This window comes from Aotus nancymaae, unplaced genomic scaffold (assembly GCF_030222135.1).
Source record: "Aotus nancymaae isolate 86718 unplaced genomic scaffold, 86718_ANA_hifiasm-v0.15.2.pri h1tg000131l, whole genome shotgun sequence".
NCBI classification, from domain to species: Eukaryota; Metazoa; Chordata; class Mammalia; order Primates; family Aotidae; genus Aotus; species Aotus nancymaae.
The window spans coordinates 3,672,330-3,697,993 of NW_026988546.1; the positions used below are offsets into that span (position 1 = coordinate 3,672,330).

At 42.5% G+C, this 25,664-nt stretch overlaps 1 protein-coding gene across 7 annotated transcripts in view; it reads right to left on the minus strand.

Moving 5' to 3' along the window:
• Positions 1-3,401: 3,401 nt before the first annotated feature.
• The window catches only part of AFF3 (ALF transcription elongation factor 3), a 565,049-nt gene continuing 542,786 nt past the window's right edge, over positions 3,402-25,664 (minus strand). For 3 of the 7 annotated variants that reach the window (XM_064371399.1, XM_064371394.1, XM_064371396.1), the window contains 7 exons: positions 25,441-25,577; positions 20,403-20,474; positions 17,442-17,535; positions 13,599-13,730; positions 13,428-13,477; positions 13,056-13,279; positions 3,402-9,582 (listed from right to left, as the gene is read on the minus strand). In XM_064371399.1, the coding sequence (XP_064227469.1) occupies positions 9,461-9,582; positions 13,056-13,279; positions 13,428-13,477; positions 13,599-13,730; positions 17,442-17,535; positions 20,403-20,474; positions 25,441-25,577 (831 nt within the window). In that variant the 3' untranslated portion in view covers positions 3,402-9,460. The remainder of the gene's footprint in view (positions 9,583-13,055; positions 13,280-13,427; positions 13,478-13,598; positions 13,731-17,441; positions 17,536-20,402; positions 20,475-25,440; positions 25,578-25,664) is intronic. The other 4 variants (XM_064371398.1, XM_021671747.2, XM_064371395.1 and 1 more) reach the window with 3 other exon arrangements.

Sequence of the window (25,664 nt, forward strand, 5' to 3'; positions counted from 1 at the left end):
TCATAGTTACGTAGATGTTCTTTCAGGAAGAAAGTAACATTTATTGTAGGTTTTTAGAATTTCTAATTCCAGAAAAATCACAAGCTCATTACAGAAAATTTGGAGAATAGAGACAAACACAAAAGGAAACACCAATCTTCCAAACAGTGAAATATTCTGATGCATGTACTTTCCAGACTATTTATGTGAATGCCTCAAAATGAATTTGTATTGTATGTGATGTTTTGGAGTAGAAAAAAAAAAGTTTCATTGCAAGAAGTATTCACAGATTTTAAGAAGAAAGCCTGGAAGAAGTGATGCTAACTAAAGCCACTGGTCTTTAATTAATTGCTTGGATTAACATTTTTTCCCCACATACTCAGAGACACAGGTAGGAGCCTGCCACTTTCTCAGCAGTAGTATCTGTAATGTTGCTGCTTAACAGAGCCATTATGGCTACCTGGATTAAAATAGTGACTGTCAACACAGATTCTGCACTTTCTCCACAATCACACCCAAATGCACTAACAGGAAGCCCCAAATGAATATCACATAACAAAATGAACTTGATCTATTTTAATAGAGAATAACTAGAAGAGATATGAAAATGGTATTGGATCTAATAAATACAGCATTTTCATCAATATTACAGTATGTACATTTTCACAACATAAATTACTATATAGAATTGTCCTATTTAAAATCCTCTTCACTTCTTGAAACCATCCTCAGATCGATGCCTGTAAGATGAAGGCCGTATAATTTGTTTTTGTGACTGCCAAAGCTAGATCACCAGAAAAGTCTCGAGGGAGAAAAGCTGACTCCCAAGTTGCTGACAGCTTTCCCAAGACCAAAACGCAGTATTTGAAAAGGTGTTTGATGTGACACACTAGGTCTTTGATATCAGAATACTGAAGTAGTGTTGCTAGCTCCATGAATAAACCACCAAGATGATACACACAATACAAAAAATGGAATTTTCAATTCCTTCACTGCCTGGGGCAGACTTCATGCGAGGGACTTTAAATGTTTACAGAACTGTGTAAGCAAGAGAATACTACACTGTAACAGGAGTACCTGTTCCTTAGCACTCTGCCTGAGAAAGCGTGAGGTCCAAGTGTCCACCTGGTGTATTTCCTTTTGCTGATAAATACTGTGTTGCCAGGCTGAGTGCAGTGGCTCACGCCTGTAATCCCAGCACTTTGGGAGGCCGAGGCAGGCAGATCACCTGAGGTCAGGAGTTCGAGACCAAACTGGCCAACATGGTAAAACCCCATCTCTACTAAAAATACAAAAATTAGCCAGGTGTCGTGGTGGACACCTGTAATCCCGGAGGCTGAGGCAGGAGAATTGCTTGAACCCAGGAGGCGGAGGTTGCAGTGAGCCAAGATCACGTGACTGAACCCTAGTCTGGGTGGCAGAATGAGACCCTGTTTCAAAAAAAAAATTGTGTTACCACTTTAGAACTTTTTAGCTAACTACCTGGAATTTGCACTGGGCAACATCTCATGCTTCTGTGAAAAGGACATTAGTATTGAGTTAGGCATAAACCAGGCTGAATCTTTCATCATTTCCAGCCATGGTTTCACTTTTTTTTTAACTGGAGAAAAATTAGGAAAGGGATTTCCAGTGAGTATGAAAAGAAGGGCTCTTGAGTATGTCACGATTACTTTGGTTAAGCTCAAAGCACTGATTCGCTGACGCAAGGCAGACACACTTGCCCTGTGCCTAAATAATATGAGCTAAAAATTTCAATACACCATTGAGGGCTTTGATCCTACTGGTATGCAACATCCAGATCATTGGTTGGATTTCCTGTCTTTGTCTTCATGTTTGGGGTTAGAATGTCCATCATTAGTTGGGCATCTCAAAATTCAATGAGGTCATATGTTGATTTTCTTCTCTACTGGTACAGCGACTAAGGTTTCTCCTACAATTAAATAATTATGTTGATGCAACCACCTAACCCACTAGAGAAAAAAAACCATCCATTTTCTCAAGAGAGGTTTCATCTTTCTTTCCCGAAGCTTATGCATGGCTTACCTAAGTCCCTTCTGACAGATCTCCTTTCTCAGAGACGAACCTCCCTGAGCAGCTGTCCTCTACCTCCTACCCCCACCCCCCAACAAAAATTATCATCAGAGGCACAAGATTCACATGACGAGAACTCACCATGGGAGCACAGGAAGGCTGACTGTGCCACAGGTCTCTGGTGATGCTTGTGGCTTGGTGTGCAGTAGGCACGCTATTTTCTCATGGAAGATGGCAGCCGTTGGAAGCTTGGACCCCACGTTGCTTCTTCCCCTTCTCAGCTGGATAGCCCTGATTTCTTAAAACCAGGGTGTGATGAGAAAGAGGAGGATGGGGTATACCACCCACAGCGGGGGTACTAGGTAGCACTGCTGCCCTGCTCGCCTTGGTGTTAAACTCTGCCTGTAGCCAGGAAGAACTCAAAGTGGTAGCCACACAGGTGAAGAAGCTCCCTCTCTGGTGACTTCCCTGGCTGTTCCTGTCCCCTTCCCAACTCATGGGGGTGGGTATGGCTATCCTGCTATCCCCCTCTTGGTCTGCTAGATCCTAGTCCAATCTAGACCCTAGGAGAAAGTTCCATCTCCCACATCGTTCACGTGTACACCTTGGTGCCTGCAGACATAATGTATTCCCTTCGCCTCTGTTCCTATAGTAATGTTTAAAACCTTGTCAAGTGTGACAATTAGTATCTCAAAAAGCTTGCGCAGATCTGTTGATCCTCAAAGCCACTCAGTAAGGTAGTTGACATGTTGCGTTACACTTCACATAGAGGAAATTGCTTTATTCAAAGACCAGGTGCAGCAGGGCAAAGGAAGAGGGTGCTTGGGCACTCCAGCTACTGTCTGACTATGTGGCCCCAACATGAGTGCATTCTTGTGCTGGAGCTCTATTTCCTTAAAGCCTCCACTGTTGCTAAGAATTGTTCTATTAATAGTAAGGAGTCAAGATATGAAATCCGACTTACAGAACTTGCAAGGAAAAAACTCTAAAGGAACAAAAGATCAACCCAGCCCACAGAGTAGGACAGTGTGTGTGTGTGTGAAGCTTTGGGAACTTCAGGGGATTAATAATCTGTTTGCAAATTACTCAAAGTGTCAGTGCTGCTGTGTCACCACTTAAACAGGCCTCAGAGATGGCTGGTGATGCTATGGAAGTGTCTATAAGTAAAGACCTGTGTGACACATGCTTAGAATTACAGACATCTCAGCTAAATGGCCATCCTTTGGGGTTTGCAATCACTCATGCTACAGATGAGTAAGAATGTTCTTTGAAAAGTCAGATACCCTTGGCCCCCGAGGATGGAATGCTATGTAATGAAGTAATGCACATTCCTCACTGCTGGGTATTTTCTTTTTGCTCCTATGGGCATGTAGAAATAAAGGGATCCTGAATACTGGGGAAAGTTGTTTTATTTTATGGAAAATTGAAAAAGCAACAATAAGAAAAATAAAACATCCGTATTATTTTAGTAACCCAACAACAGCACTCTAAAAATCCTAAACCTTGGTGCTATGTTATATCATGTCTAGATTCAAGTATTTCTGGATGAGCTTTCCTGTTTTAAAAATGGGTAAAAAAAAACCCAAGTCCTTGATTCAGCTTTTCAGGTCACATCAACACTCCTGGTGCTTAAACACAAATGCTGATCCTTGGGTTGACTTGCAATTAGTGCCCTGAATTCAACCCTCAGATCAATGTCTATAAAACTGGCTGTAAAAGAGGTGGATTTTCAAAGTAACACACAGATTTAATCCCTTGATTCCCATTACTGTGAGTAAGAGCTGTGACTCTAAATCCCCTTGCAGCTGACCCAAAATTTACCCCCTGCTGCCTCGGAGTGCCAATTAAATAATAAAAACCAAAACCGTGGTCAGATGTAATTAGTTTGAGAACAGAGTTTATAATTTTCCTCATGCCAAGCAAACAAGTTAACCCCTTTGGTGGCATATACAAAATAATCTGGACAAAGGGAACACAAATCTCAAGTCTGAACATTTCTTGTGCTATTTGCCAGGAAGTTGTAATATTGAAAAACTGTGCTCTTCTGAGAATGGGAAAACGAGCACATAAACTCTGGTTCCAAATGGTTGGAAGGGCAGTTTATGTGGTAAGGCTGTTTTTCCTCTTTCATAAAAAAAAAATATTTCAAGACTCCGCTTGATCCATGTGTCTTTGAAAATGTATTACTTCTTAAAAATATAATTCTGATAGGAACAGACTTCAGCTGTGTAGCAGGCAAAGCTGCAGAAGAGAAAATTCTTTAAAGACTGCTGGGTGTTTCTTGGCACAAACCACCTCTAAAGAATATCAAGCTCAGTGGTTCGTGAAGCAAAGCCAAGTCCCCTGTCCCACCCACTGCTGGGATGAGGGCTTCTCCATGGTGACCCTGTATCAAGGTTCTTCTGCACCCCTCTGCTTGGTTAATGAGGCCTCAACTGAACTGCCCTTCTGTAAACAAACCCTTTCTGCATTTTTCTTTCTAGACACAATTGAATTGTGTCAGACGGTATAGTAGGAAAAAGACAAAGGTAATTTGAATTTAAGGATATGGGCTAGATCGGGTGAAGTGATGGTTTTGTTTCTGTTGCTGTTTCTGCTTCTCTAGCTTGGGGAGGAGGACAAGGAAAGGGGAGGGAGACAAGGCTAAAGATGAGGTTAACAAACACACCCTCCCACGTAGGGGATACTTCATGTCAAGCCACTGGTCTAGTAGCTCCATCTTCTTAGTTCAAAATTCTCCTATTTTACTCTACCAAATATCGCAAACATGATTCCACCATGTTGGTTTCAGTTGGAAGAGCCTGGCATGCAAATCAGGGAAGTAACTTGTGACACTGAAGAATGACAAAGCAACATCCCAGGACTACCGGCTGAACAGGAACCCTGTGGCCATTGAGATGACCTTCTCAAACTTGCTGTTCAGCCCTCACTGGGACACTGGAGGGTGTCTGTACGTGTGCGTACGTGCGTGTGTGCATGCGTACACGTGTGTGTGTGTACCACAGCAAAGACAAATAATGAACTATAGTTATAATAAAGAAAAACATACTTTTTTTCATGATAAATGTCAGACTACATACTGATAATCTGTGGGAGCTACATTTAAACCATTTATGAAACAAAAAGATTGCTTTTAAAGAGATTATAAACTGGGAGCCAGAACAACTGACTTGAACGTATTTTGATTCTCAAGTTTCCTTGTAAAAATATTCACAGAAATTGGTGGACATCTTTTACATACAACTCAACTTCTGTCATTTACAACATAAATCATTTAATGTAACATTTGCAACCTTAGAAAGGCAGACATATTTAATCCAAGTCCGTTTATAAATTCCAATTTCACATGGATTAAAAACTGCAGATAAATTAAGTCACAATAATATCCTGTACATGCATTAAGGCTGGTGACTGCTAAAGTCTCTTGGGAATCTACAAATAGGAAATCACACGCAGATTACTGGGTCGGAAGAGTGTCTACATTGTTAAAAAAATCTTGCTTTTTTTTTTTTTGGTGATGCAGATTTCAACAGTAACTCTGGAAAACTGTGAAAAATGTTATTTAAAAATATATATGTATATGCTACTGCACAGTTTCAAAGATGTGATTCATAAATAATGTTGGCTGCACTGATTAATTTTATAACAATTACTGCACTTCCAAGTTGATGCAAACACGCAGTGACTTATACTCAATATTAGGCACTAGTAATATCCTTCAGGCGTACTACAGTTTTATGTTAGCTGTATTGTACATATATATTTTTAAATGTATGCATTTATACAAACTGTGTATATTATGTATGGGGTGTCAGAAATGTACACATCACTGTTATATAATACACACATCATTGTTGTACATATTAGGGTAAGTTTTAGTGCAGAAAGTCTCATAGCATTGCATTCCATGTGTTCAATCTAGTACACAATTTGTCAACTCTTCAGATTATTTTTCCAGTACATTCCTCATTAGACAGTGGGTTTCAAGTTTCCATTTGCAATTCGAATGTTTGAATGTTTCCAGAAATCTCTGTCTGAACCAAACCTCTCTCTCCAGGCACGATTCTGCAATTGAGTCTGATCTGTGTGGAATAGTATCATCAAAAATGCCAAATTTTCATTAGGAATATATCTGGGCTACTCTCTTTCAAAAGTAATTGAACATTGTGATAAAGGATAATATCCATTCAGGTCAGTTGAACTTGTGTTGAACTTCGGAGACAAGTGTAGGTCTTCAAATAGAAAGACGTGGTAATAAAAATTATTTGCTTAAATTTGAGAGTCTCTGGAAGGATATACATCAAACTGTGAGCAGTGGTTGTCTCAGGCAGAAGGAACAACCAGGAACTTACACTTTCTACTTTCTACATTTCTGCACTGTTTGAATTTTTACAATAAGCAGTTATTACTTTTCTAATCAGAAAACACAAGAAAGATATTTCAACTTGAAACAGAACTAAACAGGCCAGGCATGGCGGCTCATGCCTGTAATCCCGGCACTTTGGGAGGCCGAGGCCAGAGGATCGCTTGAGCCCAGGAGTTTGAGGCCAGCCTGGGCAACAGAGTGAGACCTCATCTCTACAAAAAATAAAGAAAAAATTAGCTGGGTGTGGTGGCACGTGCCTATGTTCCCAACTACTTGGGAGGCTGAGGCAGGAGGATCACTTGAGCCCAAGAGTTGGAGGCTGCAGGGAGCCACGATTGCACCACTGCACTCCAGCTTGAGCCAGACCCGGTCTCAAAACCAAACCAAACCAGTAACAACAGCAGCAACAACAAAACTAATTAAAAGGAACAAGTTATGAATGACTTTCACAAGCAACAACAGGAGGATGGTTCCTAACCAAAATCGTCTATGCCAAACTCCACAGAAACTGCTGTACCAATGTGCTCTGCAGAAGAAGCGAGAGACAGTGATAGGAACTGCAGGCTCTGACCACTGCCCACAGGGGCAAGTTTCAAGAAGTTTTCTTGGGAAATGTGGGCCATCAGGTTGCTGATAAAACACTGCTGGCCCAATCAGCCAGAGGCCACCTGCCAAATGAGGCTTCACAGGGAAGCTCATCACATAGATGCCACAACAAAGCCTGCAACTTTCAAGGTGGGCAGGACCAGAGAAGCTCTCTGGGGATGCAGGACAGACCTCAAGGGCCATCCCTTTATGTTTGAATATTTAATCAGGATTCTTCAAGTAGAACAAAGTCTCAGTCTTGCAAAAAAATGACTCAAAATTTCTTAAGTTAGGTTCAAATTTCCGACATAGGATGGGATTGTGAACTCTGCCAAAAATTAGTGGCAGGGCTGGGCACAGTGGCTCACGCCTGTAATCACAGCACTTTGGGAAGCAGAGGCAGATGGACCACCTGAGGTCAAGAGTTTGAGACCAGCCTGGCCAACATGGCGAAACCCAGTCTCTACTAAAAATACAAAAATTACCTGGGCACGGTGGTGCATGCCTGTAATCCCAACTACTTGGGAGGCTGAGGCAGGAGAATCGCTTGAACCCAGGAGGCAGAGACTGCAGTGAGCTGAGATCGTGCCATTGCACTCCAGCCTGGGCAACAGAGCGAGACTCCGTCTGAAAAAAAAAAAAAAAAAGTGAAAGGGTTGTAAGAAGCACCTCAGTTGGAGACATGAAAAATGGAAATCTTCTTAATATCCCCAAATGTTTGAAGGCCAAAATCAAATGCAAATTCCACAAGCCCTTCACTTGCTTATTTTCAATTAATTTCAAGTCATCTAAGTTGTTCAATCATTTATACGATTTTGATTCAGCGCTCAGAGCTAGGGAATTACAATGATCTTATTTCCCACCTACAGATCAGGCTGACAAAAATGTTAACGCTGCAACCCAACCTATAAGAGTATCAGTGAATGTATATAATCAGCAGCTAGTCTTAAGTATTTTGTGCCGCCATCACCTTGAATAAATGGATTATTCTACAGACTGCACTGCTTGCCTTTCTCAGACTGTCCTGGTACAACTTTATCAAGTAAGAGGCCTCAAGGACATTATTTTTGTTTTTAAAGTGTGGCAAGATAGACCTTCTTTTTCAGGAGTTATTTTCCTTTCACCACGATTTTATATCCAAATATATTTAACAAGACAACTAAATCTAGGGCATAAGACATTATAAAAGAAAAAAACGTCAGACAAAAACTGTAAACAAGATGTCAAAAAAAACCTAAAATGTAAACTTAATTTTAAAAAAGAAAACAAGAACAAAACCCAGAGCAAGATGTAAACATACCAGACGCACAGGACACAGGGAGAGGCTCTGGCTGCTGCTGCCCCAGACAGGAGCTGGGATCTCCTGTGTTGCAAGCAGCCTGCTAATCAAAGCCTGAAAAATCGCCCCAAATCAAAACGCACCCAAGGACTGCAGTGGCACATTCTGCATGAGGAGTGAGAGGATCAGACAGCATTATCGTGGCAAATAGCTCTGAGCCTGGAAAGCACAGGATTCAGGCTCCTACTGAAGGGACATTCTAGGTAATGGCCCATTTAGCCAAGAAAATCTGTAAGAAAGCTATTGGTGGAAAGAAAATACCTGAAACAGATTGACTGACAAATGCCACGTGCCTCTACAGCATCAAGTCACAGTGGCAAGAAGGAGAAATACGTGTGTTATCACAGGCGCGGAAAACCTCAACTCCTAACTGAGCTCCAACACACAGTCACTGTTGTTTTAATATCTGTTAATTAAAAGATGCCGAGTTTTTGCCAAATCTCAGTGCCATTTGCATACTACTTGGGGGTGGGGCTGAGAAGGGCTGTGAGTGTCCATCCTTTTGCCTGGAATGCATTTAGTTGATAATAAAATCAGATGGGGGAAGGGAATTAGAGGAAGAGTTGGGTATTTGGTAACATGCAATCTAGTAAACTTCTGGCACAAAAATATCCGGCTTATTTTCATTATTCAATTACCCGTGAATACATACTGATCAAAAAATAATTGGGGAATAGTATATTAATACTGAAAATAATCAACAAGATAAGAGCAGGTCCATCTTAACTGGCAGTCAAGCTTTTGGTGTGCTGTATTGCAACTGGTTAACTAACCCATGAGATTTTGGTTGAATTTTCTAAGAAGTCATGGTTTAGCACTGGAATACAAAGTGTGTGTCTGTGAATGTGTGTGAGTATGGTGTATGCGTGTATTTCCTCTAATTAGAAACCTCTGATCACTTTGTCTAGCCTGGGATTATGGAAATTAGACAAAGAAGGTGTGTTCTGAAGAGCTGTGTATCTTACACACATACACAGGCAGCTTCTTATATACCCACACATACAAACACACATGCCCTGGAAAAGACCATTGTTCAATGCTGAGGAAATATTCACCGCAGTTTGATAAATGCTGTGGCTGGGAATTTCAGTAGCACAGTGTCAAAAAATGTTGAGCCATCTGTGGAGACCAGAGCCCAATCCGGCTCAAGGGTGAGGTCCCTATGACAGGTGGGTGCTGTTCCGCAGCCAGTGCAGGCCCTGTTGGGAGTACTGGACCAGGTGCTCCATGCTGCTGTGCAGGGTGACCGGCCCCATGAGCAGATCCAGGTCATTGAAGAATTCTAGGGGACAGAGAGAGTTGTTAAGAATGCCACACATGCTAGGTGTGCTACGCTGAGCAACCGATGCGATATAAGAAAAAATTCCATTCATGGTCTCTATATACATCGAGGATTCTCTGTTCCATCACGTAACTTTAGCATTCCTTTGAACAAAATAAAATCCAAGAGCGGGGAACTTATCCTACATCCAAATAAATAAATACACTGTATCTGCCATCTCTAAGTCAAATGAATAGCATTTGCTTAGCCAAAAGCAAAGAAAATCCATATCCTCCTAATCCAGTAATGCTTCCTTCACTCCTGAAATGTGAATGTAGCTCTGTCGCCTCTCACCCTGTACTCAATTCTGGCATATGTTGAGCCCCTGGAGTGAGTCCAAGGGGTGAGGCTTCAAGCTCCTAGGGGCAAATCAGAGATGGGCCACGAGACATCTGGACTGAAGTCACCTTCTAGCTTTTGAACATTCTCTAGGTTTGCCGTTTCACTAAACATTTATGATGTGGCCGGACATGGTGGCTCACACCTGTAGTCCCAGCACTTTAGGAGGCTGAGGCGACTGGACTGCTTGAGGTCAGGAGATCACAACCAGCCGGGCCAATGTGGCAAAACCCCATCTACTAAAGATACAAACATTAGCCGGGTGGTGGTGGTGGGTGCCTGTAATCCCAGCTACTCAGGAGGCTGAGGTGGGAGAATAGCTTGAACCTGGGAGGTGGAGGTTGCTGTGAGCTGAGATTGCGCCACTGCACTTTAGGCTGGGTGACAGAGCGAGACTTCACTTCAAACACAAACAAATCTTTATGACGTACCAAGGCACTCCGCTAGGTGCAGGGGGGTAGGGGAGGATACCAGGATGAATCATGTGTGGTCTCAAATCTGTTGCCTCAAAGATCACAGTTTAGTGGCTGATAGAGACAAACACATTCATATGGCTACTCTGCCGTCATGGCTGGTTACTGAATACACTTCTTGGGAGTAAGCGTCTGGGAGAAGTGTCTCAAAAGTGCAGCGATGGGAAGTGGCTAGGAGGTTGGTCAGGGCGGGGATCCAGGGGTAGAACAGAGGAAGAGGTAGGGGTGGGGGAACAATGGCAAGTTTGCACTGGACACTTGGCACTGAGACCTCAGGGAGGAGAGATCTAGCAGGCAGTTGGCAGTGCCATCTGGAGCTTGGCCTGCTCCGTTTCTCCCAAACTGGACAGATGTATTTCTATACATTTGTCCTTTCTGTTTTGTCCACCAGTGACACCCAACCCACCCATTTCAGTCACTCAACTTCTAAGTGTTTTTCTTTCTTTTTTTCTTGAGATGGAGTCTCACTCTGTCGCCCAGTGTGGAGTGCAATAGTATGATCTTGGCTTTCTGCAACCACTGCCTTCCAGGTTCAAGTAATTCTCCTGCTTCAGTCTCCCAAGTAGCTGGGATTACAGGCGTGTGTCACCATGCCTGGCTAATGTTTGTATTTTTAGTAGAGATGGGGTTTCGCCATGTTGGTCAGGCTGGTCTCGAACTCCTGACCTCAGGTGATCCACCCACCTCAGCCTCCCAAAGCCTAAGTGCTTTTCAAAGCTCTGTTCCATTGTTCCATGCCAGCTCCTCTAGCAACCTCCTCCTGGTGGCCTCTGATCCCCATGGCATTCTTACTGGATTTTCAGAGTGCATCACCTCTAGGCTGCATGTTATGTACTATGTGGTTTTATTTATAATCTCATGCACTCTGCTGTACATTCCTTATCTCATCCTGAACATCTTGCTCTTGACTTTGGAGGGTTATGATATCATAGGAACGTAATTTGCATTTCATGGCCTGGAAGTGAACTCAGATTTGCACTCTTACCTGCTGCTGCAGGGACAGCAGTAAACTAGTAAAATCTTGCAAAGAGTTAACAACGTAGGTCAATATATAGAATAATCTATATCTCAAAAGAGTCTATACCTGTTGACCCCAAAATTCTATTCCACAACTCCCTCCTAAGAAAACAATCAGAAATACGGCTGGGTGCTCAAGCCTGTAATCCCAGCACTTTGGGAGGCTGAGGTGGGTAGATCACAAGGTCAGGAGTTTGAGACCAGCCTGGCTAGCATGGGGAAACCCCGTATCTACTAAAAATACAAAAAAATTAGCTGGGTGTGGTGGTGTGCGCCTGTAGTCCCAGCTACTAGGGAGGCTGAGGTGGGAGAATCGCTTGAACCGGGGAAGTGGAGGTTGCAGTGAGCTGAGACTGTGCCATTGCACCCCAGCCTGGTGACAGAGCAAGACTCTGTCTCAGAAAAAAAAAAAATCAGAAATATGAACAATGACTTATGTAGGGATATTTAGCACAACATTATTTGTCACAGTGGAAAAAAATTGGAAGGAACTTAAATGTCTAACAATAAGAAAATGGTTTGAGAACTCGTGATACTTTATACAATCAATAACTAGGCTAGTATTGTAGAACCACCATAAACAGTATTTCTGAACAAGTTAGTGACAGGAGAAAACGCCTGATATTGTGTCGATGAAGAAAGGATATACAACTGTATGAGTACACACTATGATCTTATTTTGGTGAAATAATGCATACTGGGAGGAAAAAGAGTAGCAGAAACTTCAGTAGAATGTTTACATAGTTACTTCTTTCTGATAAAATTATTGATGATTTACTGGGCATGGAGGATCATGCCTGTAATCCCAGCACTTTGGGAGGCTGAGGTGGGCAGATCACGAGGTCAGGAGTTCGAGACCAGCCTGGCCAAAATGGTGAAACCCTGTCTCTACTAAAAATACAAAAATTAGCCGGGCGTGGTGGTGCATGCCTGCAGTCCCAACTACTTGGGAGGCTGAGGCAGAAGAATTGCTTAAACCCAGGAGAGGGTTTAATTGCTTAAACCCTGAGGCAGAGAATCATGTGATTTAGCCCACTGGCCAAAGAGAAAAGTGTAGGTGTGCACATCAAGCAACTCTCAGTCCCCCAAAATGTTGGGATTACAGGCGTGGGCCACCACACTCTGCCTTACATTACTTTTATAATCAGTAAAAACAAATTTTATTCAAAATGAAATACAGCTTACTGCTGCTACACGTAAAACCGCTCTTCTCAATTGCAAGCAGCTGGCACTCAGAGTTAGTAACATTCTCATTCATTCATTCATTCATTCAGCGTCTCAGAGCTTCACCTGTGTTCTAGGCACTGGGCTAGGTCTTAGGAATACAAAGTTGAATACAATATAGTTCATATCTTTGAGAGGCCCACTGGCTAAAGGGAAAAGTGTAGGTGTGCGTATTTATACCCGCCCCTGGGTGTGTCTCACACCATTTTCCACTAAGGATAGAGGGAGACAAAGGCATCAGAGGCCCCATGGTAGGGGAGAGGTCAGGAGGGTTCCCACCATTGGTGACAACTCCTCCTGTTTCTCCTTTGAGAGGCCATGGAAACTCGCCCACCACTGCCCCATCAGGTGGGCCCCCTGCTCCCCGCGGGGCGCACGCACCTCGGTTTTCCTTGGCCAGGTTGTCGGCCATCTCCCAGTAGTCATAGCTGTGCAGGATGCTGTTGGTGATGCTGACGTGGTTGGCCGCCATCTGGTGGATGCGCTGTGGGATGCTGACGATGGTCGATGGGGACAGGGCGCTGGTGTTGGAGAGGCTGCCCTGAGACCCCACGGAGCTGGCGGGAGAGGGGTTGGGAGACATGGGGGATGGGGTTCCAGTGCTCCTGGAAGGGGAGAGGTAGAAAAACCAGAGTGGCGAGGCCGGGAGCAAGCGAGGCGGGGCAGCCCCTTGGGGAACGGGAAGCAAAGCACAGTGGTCCAGCACCATGCATTGTCTGGCTTATGGCATTGACTTTGGAAAAGTGAACTTACTTTCCACTGGCCCCCCACGGAGACGGGGCTTGGGCGGCTTTAGATGAGTTCTGCAAGAAAATAAAAACATTGACAGTGAATGCCATCTGCATGAGGTGAAACAGGTGACAGGAACGTGTTTTCAGGTAATTGCAGAGAGAAGCAAAGGCAGATGCTGCAGGCAAAAGGCACCTTCAGAGAAACTGGACTTGGGAAGTTTCCATCGCAGTTTTCTGTTCTCTCTCTGGAAGCAAGTTGGGGCAGCTGCCTGGACTTTGAAAGTTTGGAAGTATTTCTCTTAAAGGAAGTTGCTCTGGAATATTCCTAAAAGAATATATTAAAATGTATTTCCCTAGCAGACAGGATATTCAAAAGTTCTAGTTTACCTAAATATTCTGATTTAGGAAGTTATTTTGCATGAACAAGGTACTTGCATCAGACCTCAGTGGGGTAAGTGAAAGGCTTCACTCGCAGCCTGGGTTATGTACAAATTTTAGTTACCACATTAAATCATAATCCCAAGGGTCTGTTAAATCTTGAAGCAGCCTTATTTTTTCATTGTAAACTATTTTTTTAAAAAAAGAATAAAGAGCAGGAACTCCCTCAAATCCCCCCTTGTATACTTTATATTTAAAAGTAGGACCTATTTGGAGAAACATCGACATATCTTTACTTAATGCCTGAAAATATATGACATCATATTCTATTGTTTTAACTTAGGAAGTTTAAAGTATTTCTCTTAAAGGAAGTTACTCTTGCATATTCCTAACAGACTTGATTAAAATATATTTCCATAACAGACAGGACGTTCAAACATTCTGTTTCATCTGAATATTCTGGCTTAGGAAGTTCTGTTGCACAAGCCAGATGCTTGCATCAGATATTTAAAAGTTTTGCCTCTAGTTAGGGAAGTTGCTAAATGCACAGTTAGATTTCCTCTCTGAAAACCCAATCATGCTTTCATAGGACTGTTAAGGAAGAAAGAGGTCCTTGTGATGCTGATGGCAATTTTTCCTTTCCAGAGACAAGAAAATAGCCTCAGCCTGGTTCTCCAGAGACAACGTATTCTTTTGGTTAGAAAGCGCTTTATGGAGTGGTGACTGATTTTTCTAGTTTTAGTGCGGGTGTTATTAAAATGGCAAGAAATGGCCTGTCAGAACTCTGAAGTGCCACAATGGCAAGAAGTCAATGTAAGGACAGCATTGCAAACCATGCCGCTTTCACCTGTCTCTGGAAATACAATTATTTTCATGAGGAGAATTAGAAAAAGGAAACCTTCCTGAATAGGGGAGCTGATCCTCCCTTTTCCTGACAGAATGTTACTGACACTTTTCGCAGGCTGTTGCTACTGGACTGAACACTTTGTTTCCATTTCATCCTGTGGTTCTGAGAACATGATCTATAGGATGGATGTTCTGTATATAAGAACACAAGGGAGAAAGGCTTGGGAGTTGCAGAAACAGTCCAGTAAAGGCTACTGAATGGAGAAAGAAGGTGGGGCTCACGCCTGTAATCCTAGCACTTTGGGAGGCCGAGGCGGGCGGATCACCTGAGGTCAGGAGTTTGAGACCAGCCTGCCCAATATGGTGAAACCCCATCTCTACTAAAAATACAAAAAGTTAGCCAGGCATGATGGTGCGTGCCTGTAGTCCTAGCTACTCGGGAGGCTGAGACAGGGGAATTGCTTGAACCTAGGAGGCGGAGGTTAGGGTGAGCCGAGATTGTGCCACTGCACTCCAGCCTGGGTGACGGGGTGAGTGAGACTCCCATCTCAAAAAAAAAAAAAAAAAATGTCTTGAGTTCTCTTCCTCCGCCACTAAGCCCCAGGCCCAAGAAATACCGCTAGGAACAAAGCTCTTTTTTATAGAGAGAGTACTGTACTGATAAAACATATTCTCTATAGCCAAATTGTTTTGGGTACCTAAAGATTTCATTTTAGGTACTCAAAGTAGCATTTAAATAGCCTTTTGAGGCTGAGTGTGTGGCTCACAATGGTAATCCTAGCACTTTGGGGGGCCAAAGCGGTAGGATCGCTGGAGGACAGGAGTTTGAGGAGAGCCTGGGCAACCCAGGGAGACCCCATATCTACAAAAAAATGAAAAAATGAGCTGGGTGTGGTGGCGTGTATCTGTGGTCTCAGCGACTTGGGAGGCTGAGGTGGGAGGACAGCTTGAGATCAGGAATTCAAAGCTGTAGTGAGCTCCAATTGCGCAACTGTACTCCAGCCTGGGCGAAAGAACAAGACTCAAATTAAAAAAAAAAAAGCCCTTGAAACTTTGTATGCAACTTTCAGTTATCAGGAATAAGTTCTGGAGCTCTACTGTACAGCACGGTGACTACAATGAATAATAACGTATAGCATACTTGAAAATCTCTAAAAGGATCATTTTAAATGTTCCCATCACAAAAATGATAAGTGAGGTGATGAATATGTTAATTAGCTTGGTTTAATCATTCCGCAATGTAGAAATATATCAAAAACCTCACATTATACATAATAAGCACATACAATTTGTTGTTGGTTAATTTAAAAAATTTCAAAAATAGTTTTTGATAAAGGGTAAATGACATTAACTCCTGGAGGAGAAACTAATTTTCTGGTGGTGTTTTCTACCCATTTTGTATGTATTTGTGGGCTGCAGAGAATATTAAGAACTTATATCCCTCAAAGTTTGTTGTAGCTCCTGGCGGCTTATAGAATTCAGCTTCCTTCTTTATTCAAGCATTTTCCTTCACTGTAATAATTCTCTTTAGCATTAGCTCTTACGGTCTGGATTTCTGAACACCACTGATGTTGACTTTAGGCGCCTGAAGGAAAGGGAAGGCTCAGTGCTGGTTCTTGTCCTGATGACACAGCACAGCCAATGGGCCAAGAAAGCGATGCTCATGATGTAGCACCTGGTTACTCTACATGTGCGATTTGGAAAATGTGCTGACATATCCCAGGAACCCTCAGCACAGCCTGGCCATTAAGAGAGCATCTCTAGGAAGAGGAGGCTGGGCATGAATGGATCTCAAATGATGACTGTGTATCTGACAAAGGGCTGGTGGAGATAGAGATGGGATAATTTCTACTTTCTATAGATAGAGGCCTAGAAATCTCAAATGAATTATTAACGTAAGGTTGACCTCACAACAGTACATCAGAGAAAGCTTTTAAAAATTTATTCTCCCAGCGAAAATAATTTCATTCCCTGAGATAAGCAAAAGTTAGCATGGTTTGCAATTTTGTCCCTATAGCTATATACATTGCTATCTACTGCCTCTGAGTTCTAACAATCCATCTCTTACCGTTTTAAATAACACCTCTGTTAAAAATTAAATTAGCTACTAAAGATAGCTAAGAGGAAATGGCTCTAAGGGGTTACTTCTAAGGAAAAGAAGCTCTAAGTTTGCACAAGGAATTTATGTTAGCTATAAAGATGCATTTCCTAGGACACTGGAATGAGTAACTGGATCTTCTTTCCTTTGAAGCCATAAAAATACTTGGACAAGGCCAGCTGCAGTGGCTCATGCCTATATTCCCTGCACTTTGGGAGGCCGAGGCGGGCAGATCACTTGAGGCCAGTAGTTCGAGACCAGCCTGACCAACCTGGTGAAACCCAGTCTCTACTAAAAATACAAAATTAGCTGGGCATGCAGTGGGCGCCTCAGAAGGCTACTCAGAAGGCCGAGGCAGAAGAATAGTTTGAACCCAGGAGGTGGAGGTCGCAGTGAGTCGAGATCACACCATTGAACTTCAGCCTGGGCAACAAAGAGTGAAGAAACTCCATCTCAAGAAACACAAAAATAACAAATAAAAAAAAATAAATAAAAATACTTGGAAAAGAAGGCAGGGAGATACATTAGACGAGCTCTCAAAGGCACATTCTGAGCTCTGAAAGCCACAAGTGTGGCATAAATGGGCTTAGCTTGGGGATCAGAGGTGATCTGCATTAGCCCAAAGCAATGGATTCTACCAGGAGCTTCACAAATGACCTTGACGGGGAGACAACTGAATTTAAGGAACAATTCTGCTCATTCACTAGACAGTACCTTGAAATAGTCGATAAGTGCTTTTGAATACTTTACAGCATGGTCCCTTTTGAGTCGAAACATCCGCCAGTACAGGAGAGCCAGGCATCGGTAACTGCAGCCAAAAAGAGAAACAGGCTGAGTGTGGCCTGAGCAAACAACACTTAACATATTTTTGTTGTTTTGTTCTAAGGCACTCAATAACCATACCGTGTTTACATATATGAAATCTTTCTACATCTGCATATAATGTCTGTGAGTGACCACCTTTTGTCCAAAAATAGAATTCAAAATTCAAAGAAGGTATTCCATACATACATTTACCACTAGATCATTTTACAGCATTCCCTGAATCACTTCGTTGGGTCACAGGGACTGACCACTTCCTTTTCCCACCACCAGAGGGCAGTGTCTCTCCATGAGAGATACGAGGTAGCGGTAGCTCTAGCACGCAGCCTTCTCTGCTTAGGGCGAACCCCGCTCTGCGCAAAGGATGGCACTGCCACCTGTTTTTACTGAACTATAATTAGCTCCACTAAAGTCACAAACATGAATGTACTTTATAAACAATAAAAACACTATGCTGGGAGTAGTTGCCATCATTTTATTTCCTATGATATTTTGTATACCCGTTTATATGTCAGTACTCTGTCTTATATAATCATATTATTGTCATTTAGTGTATTATTCCAATATAGGAATTAAAGTTTGAAAGGGGCACAGAAGGTGTTTCTGAGACTTATCCTCTCTTTCTTGGAGCTCTTCACTCAGTTATTTGCTAACTCGGATCTGCTGCTGACATCCAGAATACCAACATTCTGGGTACAATGGCACCATCTCCTCCTAGCACACCAAACCCAGGACGGGTAGCAACCTGACACCTTTTTTGTGTCTGTTGCTGTTATTTTTTTAAAAATTCAACTTTTTATTTCACTGCTTGATAGACATGTATTCTACCCATATTCTCTGCCTTCCCCTTATTGATGAGTAAGGAAGGACTGACAGGTAAAGGAAATATAGGTTACCCGATCGTTTCCTTTTTTCTGTGTCATCATTTTCAAAGTAAGCGGCTGGGCTGGGCGTGATGACTCATGCCTGTAATCCCAGCACTTTGGGAGGACGAGGTGGGAAGATCACTTGAGGTCAGGAGTTTGAGACCAGCCTGGCCAACACAGTGAAACCCCATCTCTACTAAAATATAAAAATTAGGCTGGGCATGGTGGCTCATGCCTGTAATCCCAGCACTTTGGGAGGCTGAGTTGGGTGGATCACCTGAGGTTGGGAGTTCGAGACCATCCTGGTTAACATGGTGAAACCTCGTCTCTACTAAAAATGCACAAATTAGCCAGTCATGGTGGTGCATGCCTGTAATCCCAGCTACTTGGGAGGCTGAGGCAGGAGAATCGCTTGAACCTGGGAGGTGGAAGTTGCAGTGAGCCCAGATCACACCATTGCACTCCAGCTTGGGCAATAAAGTGAAACTCCATCTCAAAAAAACAAAAACAAAACCAAAAATTAGCTGGGCATGGTGGCGTGCACCTGTAATCCCAGCTACTCGGAGTATGAGGCAGGAGAATGGCTTGAACCTGGGAGGAAGAGGTGGCAGTGAGCTGAGATTTCGCCAGTGTACTCCAGCCTGGGCAACAGAGCGAGACTCTGTCTCAAAACCAAACAAACAAAAAAACCCAAAAAACCAAAACCAAACAAACAAAAAACAAAGCAAGTGGCTGGCTGATATGGGGAAGTAGCATGGGTAAGAAAGGATGTGATGGGGTTCCTAGGTTCTTCATATTTCTTTTTAAAAAATTTACATTTCATTTTAATAGGGCTTTTTTTGGGAACACACAGTGTTTGGTTACATGAGTAAATTCTTTAGTGGCGATTTCTGTAACTTTGGTGCACCCATCACCCAATCAGTGTACACTGTACCCAATGTCTTTTATCCCTTACCCCCCTCCCATCCTTTCCCCTGAGTCCCCAAAGTCCACTGTGTCATTTTTATGCTGTTAGGTGTTTTGAGACTCAATTAGATTCTCTAACTTGCAGATCAGGTTGTGGAGTAGAATATGAGCCTTTGGAGAACAAAGGATCTGGATCCCTTTTACAGGAGATCTGTTGAGAGAGTGTCCTGTCATTTTGCAAGTGGAGGGGGTTGTCCCTGGGAGAGGTCATGGGGAAAATGATTATTATTACTATAATGACAATCATTATCATTGCAATCATTATAAAGATAGAATGAAATTTACTACCTGTAGGCTTTTTGAAAGAAATGATTTTATTATCAAAGTATAATGAAGCAGGGCTTGGTGGCTCATGCCTGTAATTTCAGCGTTTTAGTAGGCCAAGGCAGGCAGATCACTTGAGGTAAGGAGTTCGAGACCAGCCTGACCAACATGGTGAAACCCCATCTCTACTAAAAAAAAATACAAAAAATTAGCTGGGTGTGGTGGCGCACTCCTGTAATCCCAGCTACTGGGGAAGCTGAGGCATGACAATCACTTGAACCTGGGAGGCAGAGGTTGCAGTGAGCCAAGATCACGCCACTGCATTTCAGTCTGGGCAACAGAGTGAGACTTTGTCTCCAAAAACAAACAAACAAACAAAAACGAAAAAACTTTAATGTGTCATTTGCTTCAGTCATACTAATTCGGCACGTAAAGCAACACATGAATTATTTTGATTGCATCTAAAATGTTAAAATACAAAACTCCACTTGGCACAGTTCAGATTCAATTACTAAACCACAGACCTGTGTGATTTTAAACCACATGCACATACAGAAAAAAGGTACCCTGTGTAACTGGCCTGTTGATTTTCAATCACTGTGAATTCAGATCATGTATGGTACAGCAGCAAACAATGATCTGGACTTTCCCTGGCCATCAGAACTGCTCTAGGCTTTGCATGTTAGAAGGCATTGGGAAAACACTGTGCATTTCAGCACCTGCTTTGCCGCTATTCTAAGCGGAGACGGGCACTCACCATAATGCAGCCAGTTGTTTGTCTTCTGGTGTGGCATTGGGGCCTGAGTGGGTTTTTAGTCTCATAGCATACCTTAGGAAAAGCGGGGGAAGAATAGAATAAAAAAATTAAAAACAAAGAAATAGTAAAACAAGCTTTCTTATTAACAGAACTTCTGAAGGTAGTTCTCCCTGCCTGACACTTAGCTTTTCATAGTACTTGCTGATAATTCTTTCTTAAAAGCTAGCTGGTGCTGCTCCATTTTCCCAAGTGTTATATTACTGTGATGACTAGAACATAACCACTGTTATGACCGTCTAGCTGCTTTCTGCTCTTTAACAATACAAGTTCAAACGCTACAGATTGTCAGGAGTGATACCAGTTCAAGAACTATTCACGTATATGGTAACAAGTCCGTTTTTCCAAATTTTGATTTATGGCTGAGTGGCTGACAGATGGAGGTGAAGTTCAATCCTTCTGTGCTTACCTCCAAAATACTTTCCATGCTGGGTATGCAGAGGAATGCTTAGATTTACCCTTCTTTCTTTGTTATGTAACTCTTACTTTGACAGCTACGTAAGTGTCCTGAGTACATTTTTAATCTCTGTTTGCTTTTACAGATAGGTGCTACAAGAAACTAGTGGCTTTTATGGACTGCACTTAATTCCTTTTATTTTTCTGAACCAAGGGGACTGTGGCCATTGCTTTCTCTTATCAACATACCAAATTACATATGTAGACTCTTTGAGAGAGCTGAGGCAGTACGTGTAATGATCAGATTGTCCGGTTCAAATCCCAGCTCAGCGACTTGTAAGTTTTGACAGTTTAGACAAATGTATTAACATCTTTAAGCCTCCATCTCCTTATCTATAAAATAAGACTAATACTGCCAATGACATAACATTGTTGAAAGAATTAATTAAGATAGTGTTGTAAAGCTCTTGGGATAGCTGGCTGGCTTGTAAATTGCTCAAGAAACACTTGGGTGAAGTATGGAAGTCTTACTCCAATTTAGACACCTTTACCTTCCCCATTTAAGAATAGCATTGTCTTGAGCATCAGATGGTTGTATAATTTTTAACTAAAAATTTTTTTTTGTAGCAGTGGGGTCTTACTATGTTGTCCAGGCTGGTTTCAAACTCCTGGCCTGAAGCTATCCTCCCACCTTGGCCTCCCAAAGTGCTATGATTACAGATATGAGCCTAGCCTGGTGGTCTAATTTTTGTTTCAATAATCAAACCTGGTTTATAAAACTCATATGGAGAATAGTTTATTGTCTATATCTGTCTGTTCTTCCTTCTTTTGTCATTTTCTTTCTGTTTGAGAAACTTCCTTTAGCCAGTCTTTAAGGGTGGGCCTTTTAGAGACAAACACTTGTAGTTTTCCTAAATCTGAGGGTATCTTTATTTCCCTTCATTCTTGAAGAATAATTTCACTGAATTCATGGCTTGATAGTTCTTTCTTTCAACCTTGGAAACTGTCATGCCACTCCCTTCCAGTCTCCATAGTTTCAGAAGAGAAGCCTGCTGTCATTTGAATTGATGCACCCCTGCAGATAATCTGTCATTTCTCCCTGGCTGCTTGTAGAATTTTTTGTTTGTCGTTTTTGGAAATGTAATTACGGTGTGTCTTTGCATGCATTTCTTTGGGTTTATCTTATTTGGGTTTTTCTCTGCTTCTTAAATCTGTAGGTTTATGTCTTTTGACAAATTTGGCAAGTTTCAGCCATTATTTCTTCAAATACTCTGTCAGTCCCACTCTCTATTCCTCTCCCCTGGGACTTCAATGACACAAATGTTGGATCTTTTCTTATTTTGCTTGAGGCTATATTCATTTAGTTTTTTTCAGTCTATTTCTTCTCTACTACTCAGATTGGGTAAATTATATTTTTTGTCTTCAAGTTCATTGACTCCTTCTTCTGTCATCTCCACTCTACTACTGAGTCCATTTTGGGGGCTTATTTTATCAAATTCTACAGTTACACAGTTTTCATTTAGTTATTTTTAAAATAACTTTCATTTCTTTGACAAGATTTTCTATTTTTTGTTTGTTGAATAACTGTGATTATTTACTGAAGCATTTTTACAATGGCTGCTTTAAAAATCCTTGTCAGATAATTCCAGCAACTGATGAATCTTCATGCCAATGGTGACTGTGCTGGTTCTTGGTATGATGAGTAGGACTCAGAGTCTCCTAACCTAATGGTCAAAATGTCCAGGATATTGTAGGACGTTTTGACCATTAGGTTAGGAGACTCTGAGTCCTACTTTCAGTCTGGCCACCCTGTTTAGGTCTAGCAGGAAGGTCCTAGCTACTTTTGGGGCTGGGTTCCAATTATAATTTAATTTTCAGAGTCTTTCTGGTACTATTTTAGTCTGTGTGGTTAATCTGGTGCCCTGGGGCTCTGGCTGGTCCCTGATGGTGCTGCCTGTGGGGAGTGGGAGGATGCCAGGAGAGGGTCACTAGGCTGGGCTCTCGTGGTGGCAGCGCTCCACTGACCCACGACCCTTGGCCCTCTGGAGTCCGCTGGTAGAGAAAGGAATTTTCCTGCCTGTGGGGACAAAATGTACATCCTGGGCTGGGTCCTCTTGGTGGTAATATCTTCTTGCCAGTGCTCCGGGTCCCTCAGTGTCTCAGTAGAGGAGAGGAGGGTCAGGCAGGGTGGGCAACGTGCAGATGTAATTAATGTTGTTTTCTAATGTAGGTTAATAAAAAGCCAAATCTCTCTTTTTATCTTAGTTGTCTCTGTATTTTACGTGATTCTATTCATTCTGAAGTATCTAGAAGGTGAAGAATGTTCTCTATCTGTGAAAGATTACTTCCATCAGTGGGCAGAGTGGGTGTGGCACCCTAGCACCCTCTCCCTGATGGTGTATCTGCTTGTTTGAATTTTCAAGTGTGAATGCCTTTAAGCAGGTCGTGATACTCCAGTTCATGGCTTGCTTATTCATTGATTCCTCAATTATTTATTGACCATACACTATGGGCTAGGAAAATGTTTTAGGGGCCAAGGATCCCCAATGAGCCAATCAGACAAAACCCAAAAATATGCCTGTGCTCAAAGTACTCACATGCCAGGGTATCTTCCAGCTTTGTCCCTGTCCAGTTTGACCCACTTTCCTCCCTGCCTGCCTATGAACATTTGAGGCTGGGCCTTGTTCTGAGGAAGGAATGTATGGTGCTGGGATCTCTTAGAGTAATTTTTACCCATCTTTTTATTTTGCTGTTTTCATTTCATCACTGCTGAAAGTAATGTGCCATATAAAAAGACAGTATAAAGGATTTGCCAATACACTGAGTTAGTAAAAATACTTTATTAAGAAAAATGGGCAGTGTTGACTTTAAAACATTCTTGAAGAATGCTTTTTGGAGGTGATGTGTTCTCTGATGTCAGCATAACAGTTTCGCAGGCTGGAAACTATTTACTGAGGGAGAGTGGTGTGTAAAACACCAAGCAGCATCTTTTGGCCAATGCAGACCAAAAAGATCACATCCTAAGATGATTAGAGATCTTCAGTGTCCCACCATATTGGGACATGGTGGAAAATGTCAAAGCTTTGATTGCACATAACCCCAGAATCAGAAAAATCTTTAAAGTTAGTTTCAGGAAGAATTATATCTCATAATGGATATTAGCCATTATGTCAAGCAGTTAAACTGGCTAAAAACATAAACCATACTACGCAGGTTCTCAGTAGGGCTAATGGATGAAATTCCCTTAACTGTTCATTACAGAGATGTGAAGAAGGTGCCTTTCCAGGTGTCCATCATGGACAAGTGTTTCCCATCGAAGGCCTTGACATGTCTGCTCACGGGTCTTAACATAGGTTGGGGGATGGTGACCACGCCCAGTTTTTCGATCAGACAGTATATTATAAGATGGCTTCTCCTTCCATAAAATCCCCCTGAATCTTCTTTCATTGAATACTCCTGATGTATTTACTGGATGGAGTTAAGATTTAGATGATACTAACCTGAACCAGAATTTTTTTTTCCTCTCTTTTGGTCTTCATTGGCTTTTTTTTTTTTTTATTGCATTTTAGGTTTTGGGGTACATGTGAAGAACATGCAAGATTGTTGCATAGGTGCACATGTGGCAGTGTGATTTGCGGCCTTCCTCCCCTTCACCTATATCTGGCATTTCTCCCCATCCTATCCCTCCCCAACTCCCCACCCCATCTCTCCCCAACTCCCCACCCCCCACTGTCCCTCCCCTATTTCTCCCCAACAGACCCCAGTGTGTAGTGCTCCCCTCCCTGTTTCCATGTGTTCTCATTGTTCAACACCCGCCTATGAGTGAGAACATGCGGTGTTTGATTTTGTGTTCTTGTGTCAGTTTGCTGAGAATGATGGTTTCCAGGTTCACCCATGTCCTTACAAAGGACGCGAACTCATCGTTTTTGATGGCTGCATAGTATTCCATGGTGTATATGTGCCACATTTTCCCTGTCCAGTCTATCATCGATGGGCATTTGGGTTGGTTGCAGGTCTTTGCTATTGTAAACTGTGCTGCAATGTACGTTCGTGTGCATTTGTCCTTGTAGTAGAACAATTTATAATCCTTTGGATATATACCCAGTAATGGGATTGCTGGGTCAAATGGAATTTCTATTTCTAGGTCCTTGAGGAATCACCACACTGTCTTCCACAATGGTTGAACTAATTTACACTCCCACCAACAGTGTAAAAGTGTTCCTATTTCTCCACATCCTCTCCAGCATCTGTTGTCTCCAGATTTTTTAATGATCACCGTTCTAGGGAGTGAAATAGGCTCAAAATCTGCCACTTCCTAGCTGGGAGGAGCAGGCACGTCACAGCCCACTCAGACTTAGCCTCCTCCCTCGGCAGCTGGGGGCTACAGCAGCTGCCTCCCTTGCTCACAGAGGAGAGAGGGGGCAGGATGTGCCAAGGTGCCTTGTACAACCTTACCCTCTTATTGTGGGGGGATGAACACTGGTTTCTGGTGGTGGGTGGTGCAGGCTGACATTCTTTTCTCTGTATCCATAGTACTTTCATACATTCCTCACCTCCTCCCCACATCCGGCAAAACCCAGCTTACCTGATGAGCTCTACTGTTTCTGAATACATCGTATAAGGAGATTTGGATTCCATTGGGCCTTGTTCCATTGCATTTCCACACTCGATAAACGACAAGGCTGCTTCAGCATAGTTCAAAGCCTTTCCAAACTTTTCCACCTGATCAACAGAGTACACACAGTGTCTTCCTAAACAACAGTTTTTTAAAAAAATGGCATTGTCATATAGTTTATATACTTTATTTGA